At 30.8% G+C, this 15,842-nt stretch overlaps 4 protein-coding genes across 8 annotated transcripts in view; 2 read left to right on the forward strand and 2 right to left on the reverse strand.

Annotated features, from left to right (window-relative positions):
* Positions 1 to 4,322: 4,322 nt before the first annotated feature.
* LOC119830084 lies at positions 4,323 to 5,160 on the forward strand. Its single transcript, XM_038352940.1, has one exon. The coding sequence runs from the start codon at positions 4,444 to 4,446 to the stop codon at positions 5,086 to 5,088; it is 645 nt and encodes a 214-aa protein (XP_038208868.1). The 5' UTR covers positions 4,323 to 4,443; the 3' UTR covers positions 5,089 to 5,160.
* LOC119830085 (39S ribosomal protein L30, mitochondrial-like) lies at positions 5,157 to 6,917 on the reverse strand. Its single transcript, XM_038352941.1, has 3 exons — positions 6,644 to 6,917; positions 6,373 to 6,499; positions 5,157 to 5,490 (listed from the first exon to the last, which is right to left on the reverse strand). The coding sequence occupies exons 1-3, from the start codon at positions 6,754 to 6,756 to the stop codon at positions 5,194 to 5,196; spliced, it is 537 nt and encodes a 178-aa protein (XP_038208869.1). The 5' UTR covers positions 6,757 to 6,917; the 3' UTR covers positions 5,157 to 5,193.
* A 395-nt stretch (positions 6,918 to 7,312) lies between these two features.
* LOC119830083 lies at positions 7,313 to 10,469 on the forward strand. Of its 2 annotated transcripts, XM_038352938.1 has the most exons (6): positions 7,313 to 7,475; positions 8,195 to 8,941; positions 9,164 to 9,224; positions 9,530 to 9,651; positions 9,811 to 10,016; positions 10,279 to 10,469. In XM_038352938.1, exons 2-6 carry the CDS (start codon positions 8,235 to 8,237, stop codon positions 10,377 to 10,379), a joined length of 1,197 nt encoding a protein of 398 aa, XP_038208866.1. In that variant the 5' UTR covers positions 7,313 to 7,475; positions 8,195 to 8,234; the 3' UTR covers positions 10,380 to 10,469. The 2 variants fall into 2 exon arrangements, with proteins under 2 accessions (XP_038208866.1, XP_038208865.1); XM_038352937.1 differs by having other exon boundaries at positions 7,313 to 8,941.
* Positions 10,470 to 13,319: 2,850 nt separating this feature from the next.
* The window catches only part of LOC119830246 (GTPase-activating Rap/Ran-GAP domain-like protein 3), a 114,996-nt gene continuing 112,473 nt past the window's right edge, over positions 13,320 to 15,842 (reverse strand). For 3 of the 4 annotated variants that reach the window (XM_038353185.1, XM_038353187.1, XM_038353184.1), the window contains 3 exons: positions 14,959 to 15,092; positions 14,077 to 14,194; positions 13,320 to 13,777 (listed from right to left, as the gene is read on the reverse strand). In XM_038353185.1, coding sequence (XP_038209113.1) covers positions 13,672 to 13,777; positions 14,077 to 14,194; positions 14,959 to 15,092 — 358 coding nt within the window. In that variant the 3' untranslated portion in view covers positions 13,320 to 13,671. The remainder of the gene's footprint in view (positions 13,778 to 14,076; positions 14,195 to 14,958; positions 15,093 to 15,842) is intronic. The other variant, XM_038353186.1, reaches the window with a different exon arrangement.

Raw genomic sequence — 15,842 nt, forward strand, 5'->3', positions numbered from 1 at the left:
TTTAATTAAATATTACCACAATTTTTAAATGTCATAAAATTTTTAATGAAATTGATTTTATTGTTACCTAATTACCTATTTATATTCGTTACAATTTGATTTGTTTTATAGTTTATAAAATAAAATTTCTTTATTTCCAAGAATAGATTATGAAGAACGAATTGCTGTAACAAAATAAAGCGGTTTTTTATTATAATTTGTTTCATTTCCTATAACGAAGTCATGTAAGGGGTGGGCTCGCATCGTCGTTAAAATGACAATAATGTTTTGAAACTGGAATACGTAGTACAAATGCAGTACGAACAAAATACAAATTTAATATGAACTTGGAGTCGAATTAGATTTAAGGTATATATACTTTTGATATGGTAATGAAAAAGTTGTGTGATTTTTTTTTTTATTTATTTATTTTAGGTCGCTTTTTAACATCGAGGTCATTAGCGACCACTATAAAAATTCGCAATTATACTAGAATGCTTAAATTAGCGAATCAGTTTTTATCAATTTTAGGAACTTAAAGATTTTTCCGCTTCCTTTATGATTCAGTCATTCTGATAATGAATTTGGTAATTGACAAGTACGTTTCTCATTGCTGTAAAATACACAATCAATCAAAAGGTGTTGCACGGTTTGTGTGATTTGTTGTAAGTCTGATAAGAAAAGTTGTTAAATGTGAATATTGTTTAACACGTTTAGGTTTTTCACATCTGGGATATTTAAAAATTTTTATTTATTTGCGAAATAAAGGCGTATTATGATTTCCTTATCCAGATATCCAGAAATTTCCCCAGCTGAAATAGTAGGGAAAATTTTAACACAAAATATAACATGGGTACAACAGAACGCAGTTTTTGAATGGATCGCAAACCCAAAAATGAAAAAATTAATATTAGGCCTATAACTAGAAGAGGCCTTCATAAATTTTATAGCAGTAGTAAACTACCCGTACTGAATGATCAATTCTTTTATAATCCTTGTAAAATGTTTGTCTTTTTAATTTATTACAAAATAAATTTGAAAACATAATTAAAGTAAGGCTATGAAATTTATATTATTGTATATATTACATGTGTAGGAATATTCTTTATGAGTTGTGAAACAATAAAATCAAGATCCATCTTTTGCTAGTTATGTTAGGAATTATTGAAAAAAAAAAAATGTTAGAAAGTTTGTACAACTGCAAAGAATTTGTATTTCAGAGTTAGATTCGACTCTTAAATCAAATTAAAACTCGCTCACACTTTTCTGTGCGAAAAGGATATTGAATTTGCCAGGGATCATCAGCCTTTTATTATGTCAGCGGGCAACTGAGCTGGTGGTTCGCCTGTTGGTAAGCGATCATATGAACATTCAAACTCAAATATTTATTTCATTATACTTCATATAGAAGCATTTTTGAATCGTCATAACACAGTTGAAACATTTACCACCGGTACAGAGAGCAGTTTCTACAGAGAAGAGCCGACAAGTAACTCTGTAGTTAGTATAGTAGCCCTTTTCCAATAATGTCAATTTAACATTTTAATACATGGATAATATGTGTCCTAAATAATGGTTTCAAAAAGCTGTCCTGTGGTTCTTAAGCGACAACATTCCATAGATTTTTCTCGTCCATATATACATTAATGCTATTGTAGACTCTCTGATTTTTTTAATATAGTTTTTGAATTTAGCACTAGTAAACGATTTACTACTATGAGCCTTATGCATATGCCTTGTCCCATAAATGATTTTGTTAAGCCGGAAAACAGGCATTTCAATTATATTTCTGTTCCTTTGCAGAGGTGCTTCTGCGGATGCGCTGCCCGATTTTAAGGGAAGCGTTCCTTTTTCCTCGGGTAAGGGAAAAGGAAACTATTAACGATTCGAAAGAAGGTATGGACTGGGACGGGTGAGGGAAAGTAAACGGATCGAGGTCTCACCCACTCACCGTACGAAAACACAGTGGCAAGCAACCCGTACTATTATACTACTCTTTGCAAACAACTATTTCATGCCGGTTTTCTGTGGGGGTGTAGTACATACCTGGAGTGAGCTGGCCCAATTAGTGCCGAAGCCTGCTCGACTCCCACATATTGATAGGCTTGTATCTAAGCGAACAAACTGCGTGTACACATGCTATATACAGTGCTTGTTTACATCTCGGGACCCTTTAGATTTTAGCGCATATTTTAACGTTTTAGCGATCTATGTGTTACTATATTATGTAAAAAATTAAAAGTTTTTTGTATTTGAGTCGTAAAATAAGAAATCATTTCGTGTTTACAAGGATTTAAGTTTAGACAATTGATCATAAGTATTCATTGACTATTAGTTGTGAGAATTGCGAATCTGAATGTTTTCGTTATCTTCATTAGCATTATGAAGAGAAAACTTGTGTATTTTCGTTTTTTCACGCAAAAACCAAAGAATCAATTACAAAAATTGTTTCACCGTTAGAAAGCTGTAACTTCACTGGATGACATAGTAAAGTGAAGTCCCGTGTCCCTGTACTGTGTACTGGGGTATGGGGCAGATGATATACATTTGTTTCACTGACCGATTTTCTTTATGGACAGTCCGAGACATTTATTTTTCATTTGTGCATCCCCACCGGGTATTGAACTCAAGGCCCCTCGGTTCTACGCTCACGCGTTAACCACTGTACCAAGGGGTTTTTGTTGTTAATAAATAAATAAAGAATGATGTGCTATATTTATAGCCTTTTTAAATCTTATTTGCGACCGCCTCTGAGACTTATTTCATAGCGACTCGAACTTAGCGAACTCTAGTGGCTAGTCTACTAGTCTAGCTCTACCCATATTATACTACTCTTTGGCTCTACCTGTTTTCCTATAATCTATATACTCTATTATGCTCTATGGACTGAATAATTAGTGTTACCAACACTACTGTTTTAACAGTAGATTTGCTGTTTTCACATTGATGACCATGTTTTCTGTTTCATTCCTATTTTCTACTGTTTTTCGCGTTCAGCGCCACCTAATACACTACTATGCAAACATTTTTCGATAACCACTACGCAATGACAAACCACTACGTAATAAAACGCATTGATACTATATGGCAATATCTTCTTTATATTTTTATGCGCGGGGAAATCCCTATTTACCAATAACAGCAACACGCCTCTTGTATTGCGTAACGTAGGTATTGTTTTATAGTCAATGGTCACAACACCTTGAACAGTTTCTTTGAATTGCGGCGTCTATTTCGAAAAAATAATAATTGCAAAGTTTTTGATAAAATGAGTAGTGATTCATCGACTGGCAAAAGTCCTCCTAAGAAGAAAAATTCGTAAATTCGTGGTTAAAAGATGATAGGTTCAGAGGCTGGTTAAAGAAAAGCACTAAAGGTGAGATTTCTTTTGTTCTGCGTGTAATTGCGACAGAAAATGTGGTATACACGAACTGTTACGACACAAAGATTCAACCAAACACGCGAAGAATAGTTTGAAGTTACAAAAACAAAAAAACTGACATCAATGTTTACCTCAGGTTCCAATTCACAAGATATAAAAATTGCAGCTAAAGCGGGTGAAGTAAAAATGGCCTGCTTTATTGCTGAGCATAATCTGTCTTTTAACATAGCATCTCATTTGAATAAATTGATTTCCGCTGTATATCCAGATTCGAAAATTGCCGAACAATTATCTATAAGCCACACAAAAGCTAGAGCTATTATTGTTAATGTAACTGGGCAGACAGCTGAAGAAAATATAATACAGATGTTACAGAACATTTGCTTTGCTTACTTGTTGACGAAAGCACAGATAAATCCACGATAAAACATTTAGCGCTTGTCGCTAGAATAGTAAAATAAGATTTCAGCGTTGAAGATAGATTTCTGACTTTAATACCAATCGTAGATGGTACAGCAACAGCGTTGTATGGCAAAATAGTGGAATATTTTATATATAAATATAATGAAAACCAAACTACGCAATAGAATATCGACTACAACTATTAAAGGAGTATTACACACTAAATCCTAAATAACTGATTGCTATTCTTTGAAGCTACAGAAAAGCACATGAAGAAATTCAATAAAAACATGTATGATTTTAAAAATAAAAATGAGTGTGAAAATATTGAAGATGAGGCAATTGAAAATGAAACTGAAAAATAATTTTACTTTCTTTTATGTTGCTGTGATTATAAATATATCAATTTATGTGAGTTCTAGTAACTAAAAAAGTTGTTTATTATTTAATTATATGAGCAAAATTATGAAATTAGCCTTTTTTTCTTTACCTACCGCTTTCTACCGTTTTTTTTAGTCGAGTTGTTGTTTTTTAGTTCTTTGAGGTTGGCAACACTGATTGAATTTGACAGAAAATCATAATAACCTCTAATTGAATTTTATAATCATCAACCAATGGAAATTGAAAATAATAAACTCTGATTGTGATTATAAATTGAAGTGTATATGTAAGAATCTAGAATGAATGTTTTAAGATTACTGAAGAGTATACATCAACATCAACCGATCTCAAAACTTTGCCATCTGAAATACAGTTCCCACCACCCGGCGAGATTTTTAGAAATTCAAGATAAATGGAGGGAGACAGATGGAATGTCTAAAAATTGGGAACTTGTCTATAAAGCTCCAATGGATAATGCAATTAACTTCACATCCGCATATTTGACACTATCATCAAGTATTATAGCAACTTCTGCATTATATTATACAACATTTGTGTTTGATTATGAAGCAATAAATGATCCATTGATTTGGGGAGACGGCATTATAGTCGCTAACAATGCAACTGAATTCATTGTATATCTGACTTCATTCTTTCTTTTTCATATTGCAATCAAAGTTTTGCTTAATAAATATGTTCTACGATTATATCAAAATGATGATAACTATGTAGCTGTTTTCAGAGGGCACTGGTACAATTATACATTCAAACACAAATTCCATTTGAATGATTTTAAAAAGTTGAGTCCTACATTTGTAGTATCATGGGGTAATGCAAGATATGATCTTGGTAAGAAGCATGGAATTCTCTTGGAAAATTATTTTAAGACACCTGAGCATTTGAATTATTTATTATTTAAGAGGAAAAATAAACTTATTGATTAGAATAAGAAGTTGTACACTTTTTTGTTGATTATGTCAGGCAATGTAGAGAAAATAAAAGATTTATTTATTATCTATACATCTATTTATTTACAATACAAATAAGTTTTAGAAACCGCCAGAGAATGCATTATTCCATTTGAGTCTAGAATCCCTTTTAATTGTAGTGGAATCCATTTTCTTTGGATTTTTCTCAAATTCTTCAAATGCTTTTACTTGGCTTTCATCTGGTTTGATAGTCTTTGTGACGATGCATTCTCCATTTTCTTTTAAAACTGTATGTTGAATATCTTCTTTTGTGGGTTCTCCATATGGAAATGTGATTGGGGTGATTTTAATAAGATGTTTAATTTTCCATAACATTGCATTCATTTCAGGAGCATTTTTAACAATTGTAACTTGGTTCTGGAAAAAATGATTAATTAAGTTGAAAGAAAAAACTTTCTTACCTTCATTTGGGATATAAACACAAAGTAAACTCCCATTTATCAGAAATCTACTTCATCCGAAATAATAATTTTATGTTTATTTTGTGTGAAAGAGATGGTAATATAATAATAGCAGATTTTCTCAGATTCCGAATGAAAACATTAAATGAATTTTGTTATTCAGCATTGGCTTGTAGGTTTTATCATTCAATCACACTTTGTTACCTTTTTATCATAACAAAATTGATGCAGCCAAAACATATTAAATAAAATATAGTATATACAAAAGGGATAATCCCCGTTGCGATCATTTTAGATATACAGGATTTTACTGTATTTCAAATGTTTATTTATCTTTTCCTTTGGGGAGACTTAGAAAACAGGCAAACAGGATTGAAGAATAGGATTTGTTATATACAGTCAAAACTGTTTACAACAACATCATTTATAACAACATATCGGTTAAAATGACCAAAATCTAGGGTCCCAGCTGAATTATCAACATAAGAACATCATCGGCTATTACGACAATAGGTTTTTACGACTTAATATGAGAAGTCCCTTTGATGTCATTATAACAGATTTTGACTGTATATAGAATTATGAAATCGGCAGCCAAGTATCAATATAATCTATACTATATGTTTAAATGCCAGACACATACATTGTTGAGAGTTAATAAAATTAATTCTATTGAAAATTTAATTTGTACTGGGTTTGGTATGGATTTGATCATAATTGATTGATGAAATTGAATAGATGAGCTATTTTTAATTTTACAATAAAAATATATGAAATATAGATATAAACATATACAAAATAGTTTATATATTTATTGTTGAAACACTACATAACTCACAATGCCTTTTAGTTTAAGACTCTCAAGGATATTCCTTTCCCAATAAGGAAGGTGCTTTGTGGTTTTGATTTGCTCTATTCTGAATAATTTGGAAGGTTTCACATCGGGTTCTACGTAATTTGGATCTCTGCAAAAATAAAAAATCATTTATATTGAAGTAATGATAAATATACATTTCATATTTTGTGTTATTAAATATCACTATAGTAATCAATTAATTTTTTTATAATTTTCATATTATTAGCAGACATTAAAAGTGATTGAAAATTACCTAGGAAAATAAACAATACCTCCAGGATAACGAATTCCACCTGGATGTTTATAACCTTTTGACCTACTGATTATTGTCAGGGGTTTATAAAGACTGATTGTACCCCGATTCATTTTATCAATTAATTAAAAAATATTTATGTTAAATCTTATCGTAAAAGTTAGTACTAAAACTCTACAGAAATGACGATCTACAGAATTACTTCCATATTATATAGAAAGTGTGAGAATTACAGATTACAAGAATGTTTAATGTTATTTGACAATAATAGACAGTTGACAGTTGTTACCATGTTGACACATACTCTATGCCAAAAAGTAGTATAAAAAAATAATACCGGTACTGTAAGCATAGGACTAGACTAAACTGTAATAGTGGTCATACTACTGTATAGTGAAACGTGTACTATTACTGGATAGTGAAACGAGTATGGACGATGGTCCATAAACAACCTCCCACAGTTTCCACATAATAGGTAGCTATAAGCTATGATGCATAGTACATTATATAATCATGTCTACTTACGCTATAACGTAAAAAAACTTGTATTCAAATAAATGTTTATTATTATTAACTTCGTAACTAAGCCATTAAATCTTTAAAAAAGTTGGTATCCATATTTGATAGTGACAGTTGTCGCGTCACTGTCATAATCGACAGATAGTTTTTGAATGTTTGAATTTACAACCGAAACGCTTTGGAGTATTCAGTTTTGCGCTAAAAAGTTGTATTAATTTTATTTAGCATTGCTAGTGAGTGTTTCTGACTGCATGAATTATATATAAACTTATCTTTACCTATGAAGAGAGTGCGGTTTGAAACCCCTTTAAAGGTGCGAGATACAAATATAATGAATTATGAAACAGATTGCCATTCTCCTCGACCTTACATAGACAAAGGGATAAAATCCATACCATCTTTTCAAAGGTTCGATGACGGGCCTCGCTTGTTGCCGTATTCCAATGACCCGATACAAAGATTTGAATTCGGGAATAGTTCACCGTACGCCACAGTGAAAAAGACCTTAACATCAGTGAACTTCCCAACGGTTGGAAATCAGCAAGCTCCTTCAAGTGATCTTGATTTGAGCGTGTTGGATTATACTTGCCAGGAGCCACGGAAACAACCCCTCAAAATATTTTCCGATGTAACAGTTGACGCGTGTCTTAACGTACCAAACATACTAAATAAAAATTTGACGAACAAAACAAATTTGGAACCTCCAAATGTTCTTAGAAAAGGTGACGACTTCTTTTTAAAAAGAGAACAACTTGGGAAATTAAAGGAAGTATATCCCCTATGTGAGCAAGTAAATAAATTAAGTTTAGAAAAAGAGAATAATCCATTAGTAAAGAAAGCTGAAATAATGAAGTTAGGAAGTTTACATAAAAATAACATAATTCCCCAAGCAGAACAAGAAACCTGTGTTGTGGCACTAAATGATAATTATTGCAAATGTCATCACTGTGTTAAAATAAGTGCACCTTACCAATTGATGCAGGCTTGTACAAAATATAGAGAGGAGAATCAAGTCAATCAATTCTGTTGCAGATCTCCTGATGCCGGAATATGCCCTCATAGTAACTATAACATGCAAATTGTACCTCCACAGCCCAAGTGCAATTGCCAGAACAAATTACCCAATAATTCAGTTGACAAAAAGAACTGGGCCTTAGAAAAATATGAACAGAGTAAAAGATCTGAGTGTTTAGACTTAGAACAACAAAACACAATTGTTAAGGAAAAGAGAGAACCCACTGTTACAGATTTATATAAAATAATAAAGTTACAAAATGAACAATTACAATTATTACAAGAGAAGGTCGATAAATTCATAGCTGTAAATAGAAAAGAGAATAACCAACCTAATCCACCTCTCCAAAACTACGTAACCGAACATGTTACTTTAAAATCAGTAGATAGTGAAGAACATAAAATATCAATTGGTGTTATGACTAGCTTTGAAATGGTCCGAACATCTACAGTTATCAATAAAGAAGTAATAAAGCAAAGTGAAGCGCAGATACAATGCAATAGATCACAAATAAGTATAAAAGAAGTTGTGTCTAAAGCGCAGCCTGTTAATATTAATTTTTTAGATGGTATAAGTAAGAAAAATGATACAAATTCTTCTGTTCATAATTCTACTCACAATAATGATGAAATGACAAGGAATACTGGTTTTGAGGACAAAACTTTTAATGAGCTCAGTTTGTACAATGTCCAAGTGGATAACGCTACTACCCCTATGATGTCTCCAGAACAAAGCATGTATTTAGATGTTAAAGATTATAGCGAGTAAGTTGAAATATTCTATACACAATTCTAAAATTGATTTAAGTAGCATGTGCTTGTATTACATGATAAAATATATTTATAAATAGGCTTTAAATTGAATTAAATTAATTTTTTAATTATATTAACCAGCTCTTTAGGAATTATTCTGCATGCCAATTAATACAGTTGTTCATCCATTGACTTATTAAATTGTCTTATTAATCACAGATGTCTTTTTTTCAGCTCAGACACAGAAAGTGATGATCCGTCCAATGTTGGCTGGACTTATTATAATAAAGTAATGGTGAGAAAAAAACATTTACTTTAATTTAGTTATAATTTAAAATCTCAGCAATAACATTATATACAAAACATAGCTATCATTTTTTGCTACATGCTATGTACAAGTTTAAAAAAAAATTGCTCATTGTTTTATCAACTTTACAAGCAACATTTTAAGCAGTAATAATTTGAGTTAATTTCATAGAAATTTTGAGTTAATAAGTGTTTCTTTTGTGTTTTAGATGTGGCTCATTTGCCATTTAGTTGGTTAACTGTGTAATGATAATATTATTTTTATAATTTCTCACCATAACCTAATACTTATAGACGCGAGTGAATGGGATGCTACAAGATTCTGATATGCCTTCCTCAGCCAGTGCTCTCTACAGAAATGCAAGACAGAAATGTTTAATGCAAATTGACAAAACAAATGTCAGTGTGACTAAAAGGTTTGCATTTTTACAAATTATAAAATAATAAACTAATAAATACACAAATTAAATTCAATTGTGAAGTGCAAACTAAATGGTTAGCTTTTATTCAAGAAAGTCTCCTTGTTAGGGTTGATCTGTTTCACTAAACTTAAAGAAAAGTCAATAATTTTTCAGAGTGACATTTGGAGAGAACCCAATACAAATGCAGCCACCCCAAATGACGAATGCTACTACTGATACGAGTTTAAAAATGAACCAGTTAGCTGCAAAATACCTTCAAAATGGCCAGCAAGCCAAAGTTGCCACAAACAAGCCCACGGCATCTGCTGAGATGTCTTTTGCTACGAAAAATTACATGGAAAGGCATAAATTACTACAGGGTAAACATTATTATTGTTTAGTAGTTGTCTTATTTTAAAAACAATTATTGTTGATTTGTGACATGTTATAATTGTATTGATATTGATTATAGTCAAGATCGTTTTTTTCATTATTAGTTAAAGTAAAAGTTTGTTTAATAGTGGTAGCCAATTATTAATTTTTAAAATTTTAGTTGTATTTAAAGTCAGAAACAATATAAAAGACTTTAACTTCCTCAGTTTTTATACATGGCAACTATATTTATTTAAAATTTGTTTTTAGGTAACCACATAGCACATAGCCAACCACCACCAAAGCCGCAACAAGAAATACCAAAATTTTTGGATATAACAGTTTTAAAGCAACAACCTAAGTTATTATAGGATATACTTTTGTATACTTTAACATGTACATTTAGATGAATTGTATGAATCATATGTTGTAATAAAATAAAACAATTAATTTATAGAACAGACATTTATTTCATTTAAACTTCAATGAAAATAACAATTTTTCTACATAATATTTAGCTACATATAATTTGGGAACATTTCAACATTATGAATATTTCAATAATAGTATACTAATTCTAATATTACTTGCTATAAGTGGTAGACTGCCACCAATCGCAATCAAAAGTATTCTGATAACATTAACTAGACTCCATTAAGAGACCTTTCATTTCAAACATCAATTTCATAGACCATAGCTACTAATATAACAACACCCAAAATAATATCTTTGTCATGTACTACTGAGATTCAATTTTGGATTACATATCGGTAGGCCTACTCACGCTATTACAACAATAAAAAATAATCTTTTCTCCTTAAAAATATAAAACATTTAGATGAATATAATACATTTAATGGAGGTATTTAAAATTTGCACACATTTTGTACATTTTTTCTTTTTATTCTAGATTATAGATAGACGAATAAACATTTAAAGATAGAAGCTGGAATTTAATACCAATTTTCTGTAGACTTATGTATACTTATTAGTGGTAGTATTTTTTATATTAGCCATTTTGGACAATTTCAATTTTTAGCTATCAGTCTGACCGCTATCCATACCATACCAAATGTTAATTTCAATAAACTGTGTTGTGGGTTTCTTTTTGACTGGCTAGTAATATAATATGCATAGGTACACCAGTTATTTTATATTGCGTTTAAGAATCTACAGCATAAAAATTTAAGCCCATAGACTAAATAAATAAAATTATCTAAGTTGTTCTCTGTATATGTTGAGTGAGTGAGAAGTTTTTTGGCGAACCTTAGTTCTTTCCTGGCCCCGTAAACTTTCAGGCGGTTTACCTGATAGAAAGTGATGCCCACCGCCAATTAGCCGTTAGTGTTGCCGTTCTTTTAGAAATAAAATTGCCCCTTTTCGAAAGAAGGAAGTTTTTACTTCACACAGTGAACATCAAAACGCTATAAATGATCAGTAGATCAAGCGCTATGTAGGACCTTGAATTATAAGATATGGAATATTAAACGTCCTCTAGAAATAAAAATAGTATGAAATATTGTTCTATTCAAATAAATACCTTGACTTTGGTTTGTCTACAAAATATAATTTGTTTTACTGGCATTTGTCATACTTTAGTAATACGTACATATCCTATCAATTTTTTTTAAGATTACCTATATGTAATATTCTACTTAAACTTACATATTTTTCTTTTGGTTCTCTTTTAACGTAATAGACACATTAATGATACAGATACGTAAATATAATAATTTTGAAACAATTATAAGACTTGCACTTAAATATAGATAAATCCTATTTAAATGAATGTATTTAATATTAAATTTATGTACAAGAAAATACTGTAGGTATCTATTAATAACTTCAATTCTCTTGCATCGCAATTTGTTTATATTAAAATTTAAAATCTAGGAAGATAACCAATTTTCTGGATGGCACTTATATTCAAAGATGTCGAACATCGCGTCTGTTAATATTTATTATTAACAAGTAAGTAATTCCTATGAAGCTAACACCAAAAAATCTATTTTACATCACTTTTTGTCTTAGACGTCAGTTTGTTAACATGACTAGATATAAACATTTATGATTAACACGGTACAGATTTTTCTGTGTATTTACAAACTATAAATTACTACATTACACACTAAGAGCGTGCAGCGTAAAAAACATTTATGGATGTTATTATAACATTATGAGTATTTAAGAAATCTAATCTTATAATTACCTATACTAGCTGTAACCCGCGGTGTCACTCGCGTGAATCTCGGCTGAAAAGTAGCCTATGTGCTTATCCTGACTATAATCTGTCTCTATACCAAATTTCATACAGATACGATAAGCCAATTTCGCGTGAAAGAGTAACAAATATCCAAGCATCCATCCATCCAACCACACTCGCAAACTTTCGCGTCTATTATATAATATATTAATATTAAATAGGATAAAATTGTCAAAACAAACATAATATGTTTGTTGATCTATATAGATCTGACACAATTACTTTTCGAAGTTTAATTTTTAAATGCAGTGTCGGCCGAAGGTCAGAACAGAAAGTTCTGGCGACCCCTTGATCGCAATATTCATATAATTTTTACTGGTAATATTTAACTCGTTGTTTCTCTGTTTCTAGTATTTGGTGATTTCAACTTCATGACATTTCTGCTCCAATGAAAAGACTACAGCCACCACATCACTCAATCCGGCACTGTTCAAATTTTAATGCCTTCTTACTATTAAACATCTTAGGTTTGGAAGTTTTGGTTTAAAATGACAGCAACATAGTTTATGAGTGGTTTCTCTAAAAAAAGTGCAGCTAGCATATTCCTATATTGTTTTTAATTCAATGTCCATTATATTTGTATTTTGTAAAAATAGATGTTCATTTTTTCCTTGCTCTTTCTATCTCACTCTCTATAATCTCTACCTCTTCTTAGTAATGAAATGTGCGTCAAGCATCCAATAAATTTTACTATAAATTTTCATTCAGCGATTAGATAAATTTTAGCCCGTCCCTACAAGTAGTTGTGCTCTTAAAAGCGGCCTTAAGTTTACGATTAAGTTTTGATCCGATATTTTCTAAATAATTGTTATGTTTGAATCTTGTGAACAATATTTACAGTAAAACAATCATTCATTATTTTTTATTATGTAATGAGGAGTATAAAAGTGTTATACATTGATGAACAAATACTGTTCTTAACAATGTTAACATTGACGTAACTTAATTATCATTCTTATTTAATTTATTTAATTTTATTAGGGCTTATAGTTTACATCCATTAAATTTCGATATAAATATTCTTCTCATTTCTTCTACTTTTTGTATTATTCTGATTAACGGATTATAGTAAATAATATTTGGTATAGATATTTACAGTACGTAACTCTTAGTAGAGTACCTACATAATATTTCCACAGATAACATAATATTACATAACAAATTTGTATGTTTGCAATTCCCCTTCAGAGGCCTCATTAATAAAAAAACCTTCCTAATTCGATTTAAACGTTGTCAACATTGCCTCAAGTAAAAATTTCTTTTTGTTTTTCAATCTTTAGCTCTATACGTGACCTAAAGAAAATTATGGAAATAAATTATGTTTATTTTATTATAAACTTTAAATAAAAAATTACTTATTTTAATTAGTAAGCTATTTATAAGCTATTTGTGCATTCAGTTTAATTATAAGACGTGTGCTGTGAATCATTGGCTTCTTCATCGCCGCCTCCCCTTGATTTGCTGTCTAGACGTAACGCAGCTAATTTCTGGCGTATGCTATTTGGTCTGAAATAAATATAATTATTATTGCTTGTGATGTAATTTTATTATTGATAGGGAAATATATTTGGAAATACAAATATAACATATTCTTAAATATATTCGATATTTTATCAATTACTCGTTGATTTGTTTGAATATAGTCGGTAAGTCAATAAAAACAACAGAAGTGTTCTATTTTTAAAAATGGAAACAAGGGCCATATAAACAAACTATTTTTTTTTAATTTTATCGATTGCCAGTTGATGATTTTTTTATTTACCACAGTAAATAAAAAAAAAAAATCAAATATAATAAGAACGTGCCTATCGTTGAAGTAGGAGCACACGACGTGGTCCGCGGAGACGGACTGCCGCTGGTAGGCGGCCGCGCTCAGGTTGCTCTGCGGGATCTTGTAGATGCGCACGCAGCGACCGCTGTTCTCTGTTGCGGACGTGTTTGTATGTTGTTAGGATTTTTTACGAAGATATAATGAAAATTATCAGATATAATTAAAGACTTACCTATATCCTATTATCTAGTTATTTTTCTATTATCTAAAGCACATTCCTTAATTCTTGCTTTATATCTAAAGTTACTTTCTAGTGGACTTTAATATGATAGTCCATGAATTCTTGTAAACGTCAATACACAAAAGTTGAAGAATATCAGATTCGACCATATAGTATATTAAAAGAAAGTTGAATTATACAAGTTAGTGTAGTCGTACTATTACGTTTTGGTGTACTATTTAATTTTTTGATACCTGTTAAGTAATAGTCAATTTGTATTAAATTTATTTGTATATATTTAGATGATAATTTGATTTATTTGTTTTATAAGACAGCCAGTATTGCAACGATCAGTTTTACTCCTAATTAAAAGTAGCCATTACAATTAAAATAATTGCCACCATTAATTGTTAAAAATTACCTTCTGACAATATATTAATATAAATAACTGCTTAAATATCTAAATATATAATCACTACATAGTATATAATAAAGCCGTTTTCGCTGTCTTTCCCTATGTCCCTATGTATGCTTAAATTAAAAACTACGTAACGGATATTGATGATTTTTTTAAACAGATAGAGTGATTTAAGAGGAAGCTTTATATGCATTATACATATAGTTTCCTTTTGAACCACTCGAAACTACTCTCATTTTAACACGTGGGAAGCCGCGGGCGAAAGCTAAAGCTGTAACCTTGCGGCGAGGTGGGCGGCGATATCGGCGTCATGCGCTGCAGCGGCGGCCGGATGCTGTCCTGCTCCGACGAGATCGAGCTGCTGCGGCTCGACGCCGACGTGTTCTCCGGCGTGCGGCTGCTTTGGTCATTTCTGTTTGTTATTTATTATTCATAAATATATTCCCTTGAAAAATGATGTCAAAACAATAGTAAACTCAATGGGTTTATTGATATCGAAATAGAGTTTTCCTCACATAATCACTCTGTACCATAAACATTAACAAGATGGTAGAATAGTAGCATATTTTAAAAATCTTCGCATTAATGTAATAGTTTGTGATTATACACATACATAATTAAAAAAAATAAATGAAGTTATCGTTACATAGTAAAACCTCGACCTAGTAAAATAGTGAAATAATGAAAATATATTAATAGTGCCTGTAAGTTTTCATGAATACAAGTTAATGTAAAGAGTTTAAAAACTATAAATTTAATATTGCATTCAAAACGTATAATATCTCTACGAAGTATCATAAATCGTACAAAGTAAGTTAATTTATTAAATAGTTAATTCATTTGAAATCTCGTATAATGTTTGTGGTCACGGAATCCCTTTGATTGATAGATGTGGTACGTTCATGAGCACTCAATGTGATAATAATATACAATTAGTTATGTAGTGTAATTTATTGCTATTGCGTGAGCTCGTAGCAGCGTAGCTATTGTGTAGACACGCTACGCGCTACGCGTCTACAAAACTGTTATCGACTAGTTGTTGTTACACGCATTGTTATTAAGCCAAGTTTTATCTATGATGTATATTTGAAAATTTCTTCCCCAAAGAAATTTGTATTTTTGTATGACTGTTGTTCGATGATTTTAGGCCGTATTTTTTGTT

Source organism: Zerene cesonia, chromosome 11 (assembly GCF_012273895.1).
Source record: "Zerene cesonia ecotype Mississippi chromosome 11, Zerene_cesonia_1.1, whole genome shotgun sequence".
Taxonomy (NCBI): Eukaryota; Metazoa; Arthropoda; class Insecta; order Lepidoptera; family Pieridae; genus Zerene; species Zerene cesonia.